We start from the raw sequence: 17722 nt of genomic DNA on the forward strand, positions 1-17722 counted from the left end.
TCTTCTCCCAATATAAGGCTTTCTTGTCTACATTGAAAATCTCTTGTTTAGTGTAGCCCACCTTCATGAATTATCTTAGCTGGATCTTCTGGATAACTTGCTGCAGCTTCTACATCAGCACTTGCTCCTTCACCTTGCACTTTTATGTTATGGAGAGGGCTTCTTTCCTTAAACTGCAAGAACCAACCGCTGCTAGCTTTAAACTTTTCTTCTGCAGCTTCTTCACCTCTCTCAGCCTTCACAGAGTTGAAGAGGGTCAGGGCCTTGCTCTGGATTAGGCTTTGGCTTGAGGGAATGTTGTGGCTGATGTGATCTTCTATCCAGACCACTCAAACTTTCTCCATATCAGCGGTAAGGCTATTTCACTTTTCTTATGATTCGTGTGTTCACTGGAGTAGCACTTTTCATTTCCTTGAAGAACTTTTCCTCTGCTTTCACAACTTAGCTGTTTGGTACAAGCGACCTAGCTTCTGGCCTATCTTGTTTTTTGACATGCCTTCCTCACTAAGCTTAATCATTTCTAGTTTTTAAAGTGAGAGATGTGTGACTCTTCCTTTCCCTTGAACACTTAGAGGCCATTGTAGAGTTATCAACCGACCTAATTTCAATACTGTTGTGTCTTGGGGAATAGGGAGGTCCAAGGAGAGGAAACGAGATGGAGGAATGGCTAATTGGTGGAATGGTCAGAACACACACATTTACCAATTAAGTTCACAGTCTTATGTGGGCACAGTTTGTGGCATCCCAAAACAATTACAATAGAAACATCAGAGATTGCTGATCACAGGTCACCATAACAAATATAATAATAATGAAAAAATTTGAAATATTGTGAGAATTACCAAAATGTGACACAGAGACACAAAGTGTGCAAATGCTGTTGGAAAAACGGTGCCAGCAGACTTGCTCAACGAAAGGTTGTCACGAATCTTCAATTTGTAAAAAACAAAATTATCTGTAAAGCACAATAAAGTGAACGTCAATAAATCAAGGTATGTCTGTAGTCCCATGGCAAAAATGAGACTAGACAAAGAACATTCAGAGAAGAAACAAGAGAGGTACCACGTGAGTCTAAGAAGGTACACACTTCAAAAAACATTTAGAGTTCGGTGCCAAATGATAGAGGGTCAGTTAGTATGAAGACTGGAAAGTGGCTACTGGATTTGGAAACTGGTTAGTTGCTGATAAACATCACTGGAGTGGGTAAAGGACTGACTAGTTTGAAAAATAAAAGTAAATGGGAAAAAGAGACAATGAGTGTAAATCACTCTGTCCAAAAAGTATGGCAGTAAAAAGAAGGAGTGAGAGGTACTAGCATCTTGACAGGTCCATCAGGTGCAGAGAAGTATGCACATTTTGTGCATTATCTTTTTTTATACAACTTCTGTCTAGAGACTGTGAGAACAAGGACTGCCTTCAGTATTCTTACAGCACCTACTAGATTATATAATAAAAATAGCAGCACTACTAAATCATTGTTTAGAATGCAATATATATCTCATTACACTTCACTAAATTTTAACTAAATTCCTAGTATAAAAAGGAGACCGCTAGACTGAACCAATTAGTCATTAAATTCAAGTCATTTACCCGCATGGGGTCGCTGTTTAAAAGGGACCACACCCTGCTACATAATTTGACAGGCTCTGTGAGCAACCGGGGATGCTGTAAGATGTTACCTTAATTCCTTCACCCTGGGCTGCACAGGGACATACTCACCTCCATAGTAGAGTCCTGTAGCAGTGCACATCCGCCACTGTCCCTGATACATTCCTGCTCTGCTGGGGCTGCACATCTGGACGCTGACATCTGCAATCTCTTGGGGCTCTAGCGATCTCACCATCACCATGTTCACATGTCCAAATTGGTCTCCCCCGACATATTTAAGACAAACCCCTGGAGGCCAGGCCTCTGCCCCTGAGTTCAAGCAAAAGAAAAAAATGTTAGGCAATCAATGGTCCTATGCTGAGTGCAGTTCATTACAAAACTGTAGAAGAGGTCTCTTTGTCTCTCACACATATGTAAACCTATCCACATATCTTTGAGCTATGTAACACCTCACTGATCAGAAAGAATCAGAGTCAGCAACCTCTGACCAGCAGTCTATCCCTAACAGAAAGCACACACAGCAAAAGCAAGGCAGTTCCTCAAGAAAATGTGTTTTGGGTGACCCAGGGAAGGCCACACATCACACTGAATCTGTAGAACCTAAGAATGATGTCAGAAAAGAGCCACAGAAATGAAGCTCAGGCCCACATCTTTGGAAGGCTGCTTTCTCTACTAAGAACACGTACCCATTTGCACTTGACCTTTTAAACTGACATTCAAAGTAAAAATATGTCTGACTGTCCCCAGTTTTTCCATCGAGGAAAGAGGATGAAACTTTCCATTGAGGAAAGAGGAATAGTTTCTGTATTATTTTCATTTTAGAACTGCTTTTTCCCTGATGTACGACTTTTCTTCTGGAGTTCCTAACAATGAAAAGATCGAGGGTCAAAAGACTGCAAATAAGACAAAGGAGTCAAGTGAAAGTTTCATTTTCAGGTTCAAACAGTACTGGGGAAAATATGAATAGTGGGCCCTGATAACAGTACAATGACCCGTTGTCTCAGGGGTGATGATACCAGCAAGAGGTGCTTGTAGAAAGAATAGGAATGGCAAGACAGAGAAATGGCTTTGGCAGGAATGTCTTTCCCTCCTTTGGAAGTGGGAACAGTCTTATTTGGTTCCCACTCCTGTACACATATTTTCACGTAAACTAACTCAAATGAGAAATCAATATATTGACTTCTGACCAGTCATAGGTGGTCACACAGTGACTAGATGTGATCTTTCCTGTGAAGTCTCTCCAACAGACTCCTTTTTACTATATACAGAAAGCTCTCTGTATTTTTTTGTTGAGATACATACATTCATTATAAATGCAAATCACCATGAAAAGCTGGACATGGAAGGACTTTCAGCATGCTTGAAACTCATCTCCTAACAGCACTCTAGGATTCCTCTGTACCTTGTTTGTGAAGTGCCAGGCCGGTTTTGATATACTTGATGGTTTACTACTGAAAAAGAGAACTGGAGAGAAAAGCAACCAACGCTCTACTGCTGAGATCTCAGCCCCATAATGAACAGCACCTGCTGCGGCTCTTGGATTTTTTTTTTTTAGGGGTAGCAGATGGAGGAGTGGTCGCTATGTCTGTCAGACCCTCTTTAAAAAAAATCCTGCCAGCAAAGTGCCCTCTTAAGTTAACACTATAAAGGGCAACTGCTGCTGTGGAAAAGGTTGTGGATGATACACTGGCAATACATGAAAATTCTTTTTTTTCATTTCTGGGGCCTACGGCCCGGCAAAAGCATATTTGTCTTAGTCAAGAATAGTAGCAGTTGATGTGAAGTACCTTGGAAAATGTCAGTCTCTTTAAAGACCAAGATCCAAGAGGAAAATTAAACTACTATTATAGGGCTGAATTCACAATTATTCTTTAAAAGACACACATACACATGCGCGCACACACACACACGCACACACACACATACATACATCTATAACAAGACAATGTTTATATGAAAATCCAAGGATGTGTCTGTTTTCGAACTTTAAAGAAAACAAGGGAAACCAAGACTGTCTGGGTGTGGAAAATACTTGGCTGTCCTAGGCAGACAAGCACAAACAGCTGAGACAGTTGGATCTCTCATCTGTGCAAAAGAGGGAGTACTGCTGTATTCCCAGGATACTGAGTTAGTTGGTAAAATGTTAAATGATTAACAATTATGAGGCTACGGTCCTGATCTTTTTAGTACATCAGACCCTACTGATGTGGTTCTTGGAGAGCCTCTTGGAAAAACTGGAAGAGTTATACACCACCAACTCTGAAGTGTTAATCTGCTATAAAATGAAGAACCAATCATCTGCCTTCTGAGAGTTACCAACAGTTTATTATGACATATAGTTCTTACAGCCCCCAACTGTCAGGTCAGGTAGTTCTGAAAAGGTCACTGATACTGACTCTTGATACAGAAGGAAGGGAAATACTGATGAGCTACTTGGCCTACCAGGCTAAGCATACTGGAAAAATCTGGATTTGAGAAGCATAACACAATAGCACTTCAAATTAAGTCTGTTACAACTAGCTTAAGGGGGGTGGGTAGATATATATAAGAAGAAAAGAAAGACTAATCTGTGTTTTATGACTTTCCAAGTTAAGTATCGCAAGCACACATATGACTAAGCCTGCGATTCTCCAGTTATCATGGAATATAATTTTATTAAAAAACATAAAAAGTCAAAACAAAACAAGACAAGAAACCTGTCATGTGGCAATTCTGAGATGATAGAGAGCATGGCAAAAATGAAATAAAAGTCCATCAGTTCCAGAAAGTCTGAGACTTACTAGGTATAAGTGATTATAGAAATAGTTTGGAGACAACAAGGAACATCCAAAGAGCAAGACAGAAGACAAACCTCAGTGAAGACCCCCTCCCTCTTTTTAACCCCTGTAGCTTTAGAGATTGCATTTCAAATTAAGCTACATGCAAACAGGGACCTTCACTGATCTTGTTGCCATTTTCTTCCTGTACCTGATAAAGTGACTGGAACATAAGAAACTTATTTTAAGGAGTCAAAAGAAAAATGGAGGGAATAGTTGTTCTTTCTCAAGCTTCTTTTTTTCCCTCAACTGTTGCTTCATATTCACTTCTATGTAGTTTAGAAAATAAAGATGACTGACGTCACTCTCTCATATAACAATCATAACTACTTCATTAAAGTCAGAGAAACACCAGAGTTATAATATGCTTAGTTTAACACTCACCACAGCTGGACAGCAGAGCATGGCTATAACAACTGAAAAGCTGTAAGTGTTGGTAAAGAGAATTGTCTCCTTTCATCTTCAGAGGGACAGTTTCAAATTTTCATTTTAAACTCCAACTGTAAAGTTTCCTGGTCATGTTTCCCAAACTTCTAAAACTTACACAGTACCAAAAGTTTGGATCCTGGGATTCTGCATCTATGTCATTAAATGTCTCACTTCAGTTTTTCTATGATCTAAATATAAGGACTTAATATTAGGTGTTTAATTTTAAACAATGTGTGACATTTATCTTCTTTGGGGAAGGTGCTGGGACAGCTATATGCAGTTCCTATCAATCACATCTGTTGTAAATTTGAATTCCTGATATGCCTGAAACATGACAGTAGAGAAGCACCGTGAAAAATTATTTATGAAACTCTTTCAGCGAGCACTTATCTCTTAGGGAAGGTTATGAATGAGAGTAAGAGAGCCTGAGGAGAAACAGCTAAGCCCTACCCTAGCTTTTTTTTTTCGGCCACGCCATGCGGCATGCAGGATCTTAGTTCCCCAACCAGGGATTGAACCCATGCCCCCTGCATTGGGAGCACAAAGCCTTAACCACTGGACTGCCAGGGAAGTCCCGGCCTACCCTACTTCTTTGTGTTACCACTCTATTTCCAGAAAAAACCTAGGCCAGATTAGAATGACACCAAAGAACCAGTGCCTGTGCATGCTTTCCTTATCTCTCTCTCTAATAACATACCTGTCACTTAATTATGTGAGGCCAGTTTCTTCTTAATCAAATGGAAAGCATTTAGTTTACAGACACAAAACTATTTTACAACTGATGGAACGATTTCCAGAAGAATAAAAAACCTACCTGTTCCAAGTACCTCGAAAGGTAAAATCTCTAGCAACTGTTGCCCAGTTTTTAAGAGGTGTACAGGAACAAAAATGTCCTTTTACAGGAAGACAGGCTGCAGACCCAGAGACTGTTTTAAACTGGAGTTACTATGCAAAAGCAGGACACTAAAACAAATTTTCTCCAAGTCAAGGTGAAAGACAAGCTCTTTGGGGTTCTGATTTGACATTCTCGCCATTTTATATCAAACCCTTACAATCTCCCATTAACCCAAGGAACTGTCTAGTGAGTGAGCAGATATTTCAAGAGGCTTTCTGAAATATAAAATGGTTATATTGCAGCAAGATGGTATTTAAAACATTTCAACAGTACTCTAACAACTTTCAATATTTAAAAACACTATAAAGAACCCATGGAAAGCCAGACCATTTCCAGTGTTTTCACCATTAAGTAAACAAGGTCTTGGATTAATTCTTTTAAATAAACAAAACTTTTAATAAGCTATACTTTCTAAACAAATGTTACTCATTTTAAAAATTCATGGCTAGGTTTCAAAAGCATTTTTGACCAGTAACACAGATTTTAGTAATTCAGATAAGAAATATGATGAATAAAAGCTGACCTAAAGAGATTGTTTTAATATTTTTAAAAGCAGACAACACTAAGCAAGGTGAGAAAGAAATTAGACAACGTAAAGATAATCAACCTTGGAACAAGAATTTCAAGAAAAATGGCCGTTTTCCTGTATTACCATGTGCCTCTCAAACTAACAATGCACCGAACAGTGTTATAACCAAAAGAGAAAAGAAGCTAATGAAAATTTACAAAGCCACTTATGTCCCCAGTCATCTACAACACTGGGTCAATCCAGATTATGTGCTTTTGCTCAGTGACACACCATCCAAGGTAAAGTTAATTCCAAATTAGCCAGAAAAACTAAGAATAATAATTTGGTACATTAATTATTATATAAAAGACTAGCTTGGCCAGTCTCTCCCCATCATAAAAGAACTGAAGTATAAAGAACTGAAAAGTAAACAGGGTCCAATAAAAGGTCACTTTTATAGGTTTGAGTCCCCAGAGTTTTATATCATTTCACATCAGATTACCTTACTAGACATGGCTCCCCGACACCAACAAACTTTTAGCTAAATATTCCTTTTGTCTAGTTTTCCATCTCTTAGAATTTCTTTTGTAAATCCTCATTAATAAGGAAGTTAAAGCATCCTCACCTAGTCAGCATAAATTGTTACTGGATGAGACAAGAAATACTAAACTCACTCAAATTAAAAAAGTCATTAGAAAAGAATTAACAAGTAAAAGGTGATAATAAACATTTACTAATACATATTCAGATACTATTTTCAAAGAACTACGGTTAACTTATGTTAAATTTTTCTTAAGTCAGCAGTACGTCAAAACAATGTTTTTTAAAAAAAGCAATTTCTCAATCTTTCCATCTTTTCTATTCTGAGCAAATCCCTACACTTCTTACCCAATTTTTCAAAGTGATGTTAACATCTCAAATAGATAGCTCAATGAAAATTTCAGATACAATCATCCTTGTGGTTGCAAAGAAATAAGCTTTCAAAAGAGCAGATGCTCACAACTCTAACTACCCTGTTCCATTCAAGGATGCACCTCCTCTAGCTTGCTGGAAATAACTGGAAGATTAATTAGAGCAGAAATAAAATGATGGAGTAGAACTGTACAGGTGGAGACAATACCACCACCACACACAGGCCTAGTTCCTGGTATCAAAAGAATATTGAATTGTGTTTAAATGTCATCAAGACCTAAATTCTTCCTAATCTAGGGAGTATTTTATTGGTGTTTGGGTCATCATACCAGTAACAGAAAATTCTACATCATGTATAAGGAAAAGCTCAGAGTTATACAATCACATAATTTAAGCTAAAACACTTCCTTATTTCTTTTAACTACAAAGAAAACTGGGCAAGGAAGATTGCTCGTTATACATTTACCAGAATTTTGGATTCGCCATGTTTTTATAAATTGAGTATCAGGAGGTATCGACTCCCCTTCTCCTATGGTGACATCTTCAACAAAGGACATAGAGGGCACACTGATGTTTGGGCTCTCAAAGTCATAATAGGCGCCAATTGCTGCTTGTAGGTTCCTACAAATAAAGAGAAAAGGCAAAAGACTTCAGTCCTCTCCAGAGCATATTATCCTAATTGTCAAACAAAAGGAACCTATAGAACCCATATATAGAAGGTATATAGACGGCTCCTGGTATGTTAATCTTCAGAGTCATTGATTCTGGCTAAGGAACAACAGGAAAAACGGCAGGACCAAAAACTTGTGCATCACTTTCTTCCCAAGGTACCCACATAGTAACAAACATTATTAGCACCATCAGCAACAATGTGAGGAAATCCCCCTCTTACCCATAAGGACAGCAAGTATTGGTAAGGGAGTCAATTAAAAGAGAGCTCCTCTGTAGCTGTGACTAAAATCCAAAGAAGCTCCATTAAAAAAAAAAAAATCTAATTATTTTTTTTAAAAAAGCAATACATGCACATGATTCAAAGTTTCATACAATGAAAACTACCCATCTTATCTCTTCCTTCCTACACACACACAGGTAATCATTCGTTCATATTACTTTCTTAAATACCCTTCCAGAACTTCCTTATGCACATACAAGCAAATGATATACATTCTTATTTCCCCCCTTCTTACACAATTGGTAGCATATTACACACTGCCCTTTCCTTTATTCCCTTAACACTGTATCATAAAGACATTTCTAAGTCAGTACACAATGAATATCCTCATTGTTTTTTACAGCTGTATCCACTGTATAGATATATCATTATTTAGGTAACCAATCCACTTTTGAGTTTGCTTCCAATCTTTAATTCTTCCATATATAAGATTAAGCACACATAGTTTAACATACAAGTGCATCTGCAGGATAAAGTCCTACAAGTGGTACCGCTGGGTCAAAGGGCATATATTTGTGGCTTTAATCGATATATCTAAACTTCCCTCAATAAAAAAGTTACATACTTAATGAATGCTCCCACCAAGAATGTATGAGAGTGCCTATTTCCCCACTTGCTCATCAACGGTGTTTCTCCAACATTTTGGATTTTTGTCGATCTGACAGGTAAAAAATAAGATCTTGGTGAGGTCTTAACACCATTTTGTAAATAGTGGTGTTCTTTATTTTGTTTTTTAAGATTTATTTATTTATTTAATTTATTTTTGGCTGTATCAGGTCTTAGTTTCAGTACACAGGATCTTCGTTGAGGCATGCGGTATCTTTCGTTGTGACACGTGGGCTCTTCGTTGTGGTGTGCTGGCTTCTCTCTAGTTGTGGCATGTAGGTTTTCTCTTCTCTAGTTGTGGCACGCAGGCTCCAGGGCACATGGGCTCTGTAGTTGTGGCACGCAGGTTCCAGAGCATGCGGGCTCTAGTTGAGATGTGCAAGTGCCGTAGTTTTGGCACACGGGCTTAGTTGCCCCGCGGCATGTCGGATCTTAGCTCCCTGATCAGGGATCAAAGCCACGTCCCCTGCATTGTAAGGTGAATTCTTTACCACTGGACCACCAGGGAAGTCCCTAGTGTTCTTTTCAATTACTTATAAACCCCCTTAGGTCAGAAGGAACTACCAAGCACACAAACCAGAGTCCCTAACTGAACAGAATCACATGACTGACAGCTTGGTTCTTCAGTGCCAGAGACCAAAGGCCGCTAAGGGGTTTAAGTTAGCTGTGTTCATTAAGGATCAAAGAAATTGTCAGTAATTTCATTAACCATTTCTCTTATGGTCTTCCTCAAACTAGTGACATCATCCCCAGTCCCCACAGAATAACAACACAAATAGCATTTTTCTAAACATAACCCAACCATAAGCCAATGGATACAGTGGGTTGTTTTTAATTATGTATAAACATAGCATGAAATAAGCTCTGACAGTACACAACTGTTCAACAGACATGCTATTAACAGCAAATACTTTTCTGCTGGGGGCCTGCCTGCTCTTCCAGGTGTTTGCAGCTGCCAGAAAGGAAGGCTATATTTAGAGCAGCTACCTCAGGTCAAGCCTCATGCAATGGCGGCCTGCAGTATTAGTGAGTCATGACTGGAATTACACCACCACCAACTGCTGGGCCCGTCATGTGTGTGCTAGATAAAATTTACATGCAGCAGAACTGGGCCAGGGTCCAAACTGTGCCTGTTTACTTGACCATTCAATAGGAAGGCTTAGACTTCAGTTTTTCCGGCAACTTCCTTATCTAGCTGACACTGATCTCAAGCGAAGAATATGTGACTGGTCGAACTTGGGGATGCCCAGATCCTACCACCTGCAAACAGACTTAGGAGTATATCTGGAATCAGCCTTACACTTAGGGATCAGAGATAAAACAAGGGAGAGAAATAAGCCTAGGTTGCATTTTGTTCTTCTGAAACTTTTTATAAAAACCAAGTGGCCACTTTTTTATAAAGATAATTTTTCTGCCGAAGGTCTCAGGCAAACAGCCTGAATTGTCTTCTGTTCACTTGGCTGTAAAATATGCTTGGGAGGGAAGAGACTATTTGTGCACTCAGGACAATTGCCAATGTTCATCCTCAGCCTGTGTCATATTTCGCCACTTGGCTCTGCCTGATATCAAACAGGACTTCGAGACCAGCACAGGAGAAACACTAGCAAGTGGAAAAGTCCAGCTACCCTACTTAGGCAGATCCATCCCCCTCCCAAATCTCCTTTCACATATTCCAACTCACCCCACAGCCAAGCCAACAAAACTGCTTACTTGTACCTGTATTATACAGAAAATTCAACCAGAGAAAGATTAAGGAATACTTTTAAAGCCCAAAGTGAAACTGAAAGTAGTGAACAGGACTCCTGTCAGGACGAAGAAGTGAAGGATGACAAAGCACAATCATTTCCCAAGTACAAGGCGGACAGAAGACATTAGCCCGGTGGTGCTCTAACCCATCAGGCAGGTACACAGCTCCTCAGCACTTGGACCATTTAGATCACTGCCTCACAGGGCCAAGGAACCGCAGGAAGAGACTAAACAGCTCCTATTCAGTGAGAGAATAGCAGATTTGATAGCATGTATTCCTGTTCAAAACAACATACCCAACTATTATTAGCCAATAAAAAACTCTACATGAAACAGAGCTGGCTGAGGAGATGGGAAAGGGAGGACACTGATTCAGTATGCAGCCCAGCCTGAAAGTTTAAACTTCCAGGTTCCTTCAGTGTTTTTGCTCAAGAAAAGTTTTTACTCTGATTTTAAAAAGTTAAAAGTGCCCTAAAGAACAAAGGGAGGCAGTGTTAATAGGGGGAAAAAGGGCACAGGCAAAGATGGATGATAGTGATGGTTACATAACATTGTGAATATACTTTATGCCACAGAACTGTGCACTGAAAAATGGTTAAAATGGTAACATTTTATTTTACTTTATTTTTTACTGACGTATAGTTGATTTACAATGTTATGTTAGTTTCTGATGTACAGCAAAGTGATTCAGATATATATATTATTTATCATATTCTTTTCCATTATGGTTTATTACAGGATACTGAATATAGTTCCCTGTGCTATACAGTAGGACCTTGCTGTTTATCAGGTGGTTTGTATCTGCTAATCCCAAACTCCTAATTTATCCCTCCCCCATCCCCTTTCCCCTTTGGTAACCATAAGTTTGTTTTCTATGTCTGTGAGTCTGTTTCTGTTTTGTAAATAAATTCATTTGGATCATATGTTAGATTCCACATATCGGTGATATCACATGGTATTTGCCTTCCTGACTTACTTCATTCACTTAGTATGATAATCTCTAGGTCCATGCATGTTGCTGCAAATGGCATTATTTCACTCTTTTTTATGGCTGAGTAGTATTCCATTGTATATATTCACCACATCTTCATTATCCATTCATCTGTCGATGGACATTTAGGTTGCTTCCACGTCTTGGCTATTGTAAATAGTGCTGCTATGAACATGGGGGTGCATGTACCTTTTCAAATTAGTTTTCTCCTGATATATGCACAGAAGTGGAATTGCTGGATCATATGGCAACTCTATTTTTAGTTTTTTAAGGAACCTCCAAACTGTTTTCCATTGTGGCTGCACCAATTTACATTCACACCAACAGTGTAGGAGGGTTCCCTTTTCTCCACACCCTATCCAGCATTTGTTATTTGTAGACTTTTTAATGATGGCCATTCTGACCAGTGTGAGGTGATAACTCATTGCAGTTTTGATTTTCATTTTTCTAATAATTAGCGATATTGAGCATCTTTTCATGTGCCTATTGGCCATCTGTATGTCTTCTTTGAAGAAATGTCTATTTAGGTCATCTGTCCATTTTCCCACTGGGTTGTTTGTTTCTTTGTCATTGAGTTGTATGAGCTGTTAGTATATTTTGGAAATTAAGCCCTTGTCAGTTGCATTGTTTGCAAATATTTTCTCCCAGTCCATAGGCTGTCTTTTCGTTTTGCTTATGGTTTTCTTGCTGTGCAAAAGCTTTTAAGTTTTTGATTAGGTCCCATTTGATTATAAAATGGTAAAATTTTAAATGGCTTTGTTTGGAGGCAGCTCCTAACCCCTGGCTGTGGGGCTTTGAACAAGGGGTTAAGCATCTGTGTCAGTTTACTCATGTGCAAAACTGAGTTTTTTTATTGTAAGGTTGCTTATATTTTTTATTACAAAGTTGGGTGTTATAAAGTTGGCTGTGAAGACTGCATGAGGCAATGTGTGTAAATGCCAATGCCCTAGGTTGGCAGTCATTCATTCAACAAATATTTAATTAATGAGCATTTATCCATGTTCTAGGCACTCGGCCTGGGTCTAGGGACAGAACAGACAGCAAAACAGACAAGGGCCTTCTCCGTTACAAAGCCTAGCAGACTGCAGCAAACCAGGGACACTCAAAGAAGGGTAACTACAACTACCTCTCACACTGAGGCTTATCAGCCCAAGGCAGCTTTTCCATCTTGGGGTAAAAAAAAAAAAATGGGCTTGGTGCACAATACAGTTTCAACTGCACTGATAATCAGGTTAACCTGATTTGGAGTAGAAGAATCTGGTGATGCTGATATGTGTTTCCTGATGAAATGCAGTTTTATAACTAAGAAGCAATATTGTCCAACCTTCATTTTATAGATGAGGCCACAGATGCACTGACAGGTAAATAACTTGCCCCAGGCTAGACAGTCAATTATTAGTACAAATCAGAACCACATCTATTCAAAGGCATAAAACTTTTACCTTACCCAGAATTTTCCAGTTTTCTACTAATGCTCTGAACATCTGATTTTCTTAAGAACATATTAAGTACTATCATGAATTCTATAAATGAATTAATTGTAACTTCTCATTAAACTGAATTCCTGAAAGTGGTCAAATGCCTAATCTTGCATATATTCACAAACACAAAACATTTATTTTTGTACTATTTATACAAACATAAGTCAGATTGACAGTCTTATGAAGAAAAATCATCTATATACTGAATATACAGTCAGGAACATAATCCCAAAAATACGGGGGTAGAAGAAAACAGTCAAGAAAACTAGGAAATCAGAATTAAAGAGGGAATGCCGGAAGTCTAAGTATTAGCTCAGATTCTCAGCAAAATAAAATTAGACACCTTCTCTTTCCACTCTCTGAACAAGTAAGAAACTCAAAAGGGTCCAAATTGTTTATACGAAAAAAAAACTATCCATCTAATTTGGACATAAATTAAAATGGGAAATCAGAATATTGAATCAATCTAGTTAAACATGAACAGTAGCATCTTCAGGCTTCAAGCAGTACCTATCCTGAACTTCAAGAAGTTTCCCTCACCTGTGGAGCACCAATGATACTGCTCCTAAGGCACAAGCTCATCAGGAATCAGAAAGACCTCACTATCTTTGAGTGACTGAAAAAAGCTAATTAGAAAAAGGATCAGCAAAACAGATGTCAGTTCTTACCTGGGCTTTCCAAAATCTACCCGGGCTTTCCAACATCAACTCAGCAAGCATGTAACATGGAAGACCAAAAAAAGAGGCCAAAAAACATGTACTTGTGATACTTGTGAATTTTAAGGCCTGAGAAGAAACTGAGAATTTCATTAAAACAAAGATGAATGCAGGTAGGGAACAGAAGTTGGGCTAAAGAAGACTTAAAATACTTTCAAACCTAAAAATTAACTAATAGATGATATTATTTAACACATGAAGACAGTAAGAAGAAAGAAAGAACTTGTGAAAGATTTCATTAAGAGGAGCAACAAAGTTCACACCAGTATTTACCCACTTCTCAGGGCCCTAGCAAGCCCTAGATTGTTTCTTCCTCTTCTTTTCCTGGCTATTTACTGATCCATTAATTTTAATACTTTTTAGAACTGGTCCCTCTAACTAACATCAGCAGTTATACCTTTTCCAAAGAGTAAAACACTAGCATTCTGCCATGAAAACCCAAGGTGGTGGCACTGTTCTAGATTTAAAGAGAGGGTCCAGGGGTTAGGCGCTTTCACTGCCGTGGCCTGGGTTCAGTCCCTGGTCAGGGAACTAAGATCCCTCAAGCCTTGTTGACAACCCCAAAATTCAGAGACATAACAACCAAATGCAATATATGATCTTTGAGGTCCTTGAATGGATTCTGATTCTATTTAAAAAAAAAAAAGGTTCAAAATGATACATTTGGGAAGAACTGAGCAAACTTACAATATGTACTAGATATCTTTTTAGTACTAAAGAATTTTTGTAAATTATCTTAGTGTCTTACTATGTAGTTATGTAAAGGAATGTCCTTTTTTTTAGAAGCATGCTGAAATATTTAAGGATGAAGGGTCGTGATGTCTACAACTTTCAAATGATTCAAAAAATTTTTATATAAAGAAAACAAATTATGGCAAAAATGTTAACCACTGTTGTTGAATTAGGTGGCAAGTATAAGGGTATATACTCTGATTCTTTTAAAATTTTCTGTAGGTTTGAATAGTTTATAAAAAAGGTAAATGAAAACAAAAACAGAAGAAAGAAAAGGTATCTTATTTCCCACCACTGGAAGATACAAAAAAAAATTAGGTGCAAAGAATTACTTCAGCCATCTAAGGAACATTAAGGAACCTACTGGGAACCTCAGGAGACCTAATGAGGATGAGGCTGACATGCTGACAATGACAGATCAGAAAGGGAAATAAAATTGCTGTGTCCTTGATGATATAGTTGAACCACTAAATTAGGCAACCCCAGAGCCATCTTACATTGGGTATCGCTGTCATCTGAGAAAATACAATTGGCTCATTGTTTAAAAAGTGGGCAGGGGAAGGGGCAGATTTTGAGCCTACACCAATTTGACAGTGGCATCATAGAGTTTAATTTCTGAGTGCCTTTGGCTGTGTCAAGATCAAACTATTTCTCCTCTTTTAAAAAAACTGAGGTGAAAGTCACATAACATACAATTAACTACATACTTTAAAGTATACAATTCAATGGTGTTTACTGCATTCACAATGTTGTGCAACCACCACCTCTACTTTCAAAACTTTTAAATCATCTCATACCCATTAAGAACACCACATATCCATTAAGTAATCATTCTTCATTATTCCCTCCCCCCCATCCCCTGGCAACTACATATCTATTTTCTGTCTCTATGAATTTGTCTATTTTGGATAATTTATATAAAAGGAATGACACCATATGCAACCTCTGTGTCTGGTTTCTTCCACTTAGCAGAATATTTTTGAGATTTATCCCAAATGGTAGCATACTGATCAGTATTTCATTCCTTTATATGGCTAAATAATATTCCATTATATGTACATACCACATTTTGACTATCCATTCATCTGCTGATGGGCATTTGGATTGTTTCTACCTTTTGACTATTGAGTAATACTGCTATAAACATTCATATACAAGTGTCTGTGTGGGCATATGTGCTCATTTCTTTAGATATATACCTAGGAGTAGAACGTCTGGGTCACATGTAATTCCATGTCTAACTTTTCGAAAAACCACAAACTGTTTTCCACATCAGCTGAACCATGTTACATTTCTACCAACAATGTACAAGTCAAGTGTTCCTATTTCTCGACATCCTCACCAGCGCTTCTTTTCTTTTTTTTTTCTTTTTTTTTTTTCTTTTTTGCGGTACGCAGGCCTCTCACTGTTGTGGCCTCTCCCGTTGTGGAGCACAGGCTCCGGACGCACAGGCTCAGCGGCCATTGGCTCACAGGCCCAGCCGCTCCGTGGCATGTGGGATCTTCCCGGACCAGGCCACAAACCCGTGTCCCCTGCATCGGCAGGCGGACTCTCAACCACTGCGCCACCAGGGAAGCCCTCTTTTTTTTTTTATTATAGCCATCCTAGTGGGTGTGAAGTGATATCTGACTGTGGTTTTGATTTCCATTTCCTTAATGACCAATGATCTTAAACAACTTTTCATGTACTTGGCTATCTGTATATCCTCTTCGGAGATACGTCTATTCAAATCCTTTGTTCATTTTTGTGACTGAGTTGCTTGTCTTCCTATTGTGCAGCTGCAAGGATTCTTTATACATTCTGGATACTAGACCCTTATCAGATATATGATTTACAAATATTTTCTCCCATTATGTTGACTGTCTTTTCACTTCCTTGATAATGTCTTTTGATGCATAACAAGTTTTTAATTTTGTTGCAGTCCGATTTATCTAGTTTTTTTCATTGTTGCTTTGACTCTGACATCAAATCTAAGAATCAGTAGCCCAATCCAAGATCATGAAGATTTATCCCTATGTTTCTTCTAATAGTTTTATTGTTTTACTTTTATTTAGGTCACTGATTTTCAGTTAATTTTTGTATAAAGAGTGAGGTAGGGGGTCTGACTTCATTCTTTTGCCTGTGGTTATCCAGTTGTACCAGCACCATGTGTTAAAGAAGATGAAACATTTTTAAGAGAAAAAGAAGTGGACAGACTCTTGGGTATGAGTAGGATTCTGCCCTATGGGTGATCCTTGCTAGCCTTTGGGGACACTTCTATGTTAAGTGCAGTAAATGGCAAAGCTCAGACATGGGAAACTGAGTGGATGAACAAATTGAGACATGCACTGTACCTCACCGTAACTCAAGTATGGTATGCTTATGCTCTGATCACCCTAAAAAATATATTTCCTATTCCCGAACACAGTTTCCAGGACTGAAAGAACCAACAACATTTATGCTCAGAATCAAACTAAATTATCAGTACAAAAATGTTTTCCCTATCTGCCAATCAGTAAGTATATAATATTTACTTCTTTTATATTTCTTTTCTTTAAGTTTTCACTCATTCATGCTCTAGGTAATAGAAACGTAAAGATAAATAAGACAAAGTCTTTGCTACCAAGGAACACAAAGTCTATTAAAGGAAGATTTAGAAACAAGTAATCACAATTCAATGAGGTAAATTTCAGGGAAGAAATATAACCAAGGACTACAAAAGTACAGAAAAGAAAATACCTTACTCCAACTTAGGAATTCAGGGAAAGCTTCATCAACCAGGTAACATCAAAACTGTACCCTAGGGCTTCCCTGGTGGCGCAGTGGTTGAGAGTCCGCCTGCCGATGCAGGGGACACGGGTGCGTGCCCCGGTCCGGGAAGATCCCACATGCCGCGGAGCGGCTGGGCCCGTGAGCCATGGCCACTGAGCCTGCGCATCCGGAGCCTGTGCTCCGCAATGGGAGAAGCCACAACAGTGAGAGGCCCGCGTACCGCAAAAAAAAAAAAAAACTGTACCCTAATGAACTGGTTAACCACTTAGAGAAGGGGGTGAAGGGGCATTTCAGATAGAGGGAGATTATATGCAAAGGCACACAAATGTACGAGAATCACAAGAACACCACAAACTCACCAACAGCCAGAAAAAGACAGGCCTGACAACATTCAGGTCTCTGGTTCTGGTTGTTTCTGAAGCCCAAATGAATTGCTAACTTAAGTTCTAAGATATTCCTGTATCCTTATTAATTCTCATTTTTATTCAGGCTAGTTTAAGACAGGGTTGTGTTCACCTCCAGTACAGTCCTAACTGATACAAGACTAAAGTATTGCAAAAGTTAAAAATCCACAATGCA

At 38.6% G+C, this 17722-nt stretch overlaps 1 protein-coding gene across 5 annotated transcripts in view; it reads right to left on the bottom strand.

Annotated features, from left to right (window-relative positions):
- Nucleotides 1–17722, bottom strand: part of ILRUN (inflammation and lipid regulator with UBA-like and NBR1-like domains) — a 121620-nt gene that overhangs the window by 75755 nt on the left and 28143 nt on the right. For 4 of the 5 annotated variants that reach the window (XM_033424203.2, XM_004267703.4, XM_012532310.3 and 1 more), the window contains exons 2-3: nucleotides 7635–7789; nucleotides 1720–1917 (exon numbers count right to left, since the gene is read on the bottom strand). In XM_033424203.2, the coding sequence (XP_033280094.1) occupies nucleotides 1720–1917; nucleotides 7635–7789 (353 nt within the window). The remainder of the gene's footprint in view (nucleotides 1–1719; nucleotides 1918–7634; nucleotides 7790–17722) is intronic. The other variant, XM_049693751.1, reaches the window with a different exon arrangement.

Source organism: Orcinus orca, chromosome 10 (assembly GCF_937001465.1).
Source record: "Orcinus orca chromosome 10, mOrcOrc1.1, whole genome shotgun sequence".
Classification (NCBI taxonomy): domain Eukaryota; kingdom Metazoa; phylum Chordata; class Mammalia; order Artiodactyla; family Delphinidae; genus Orcinus; species Orcinus orca.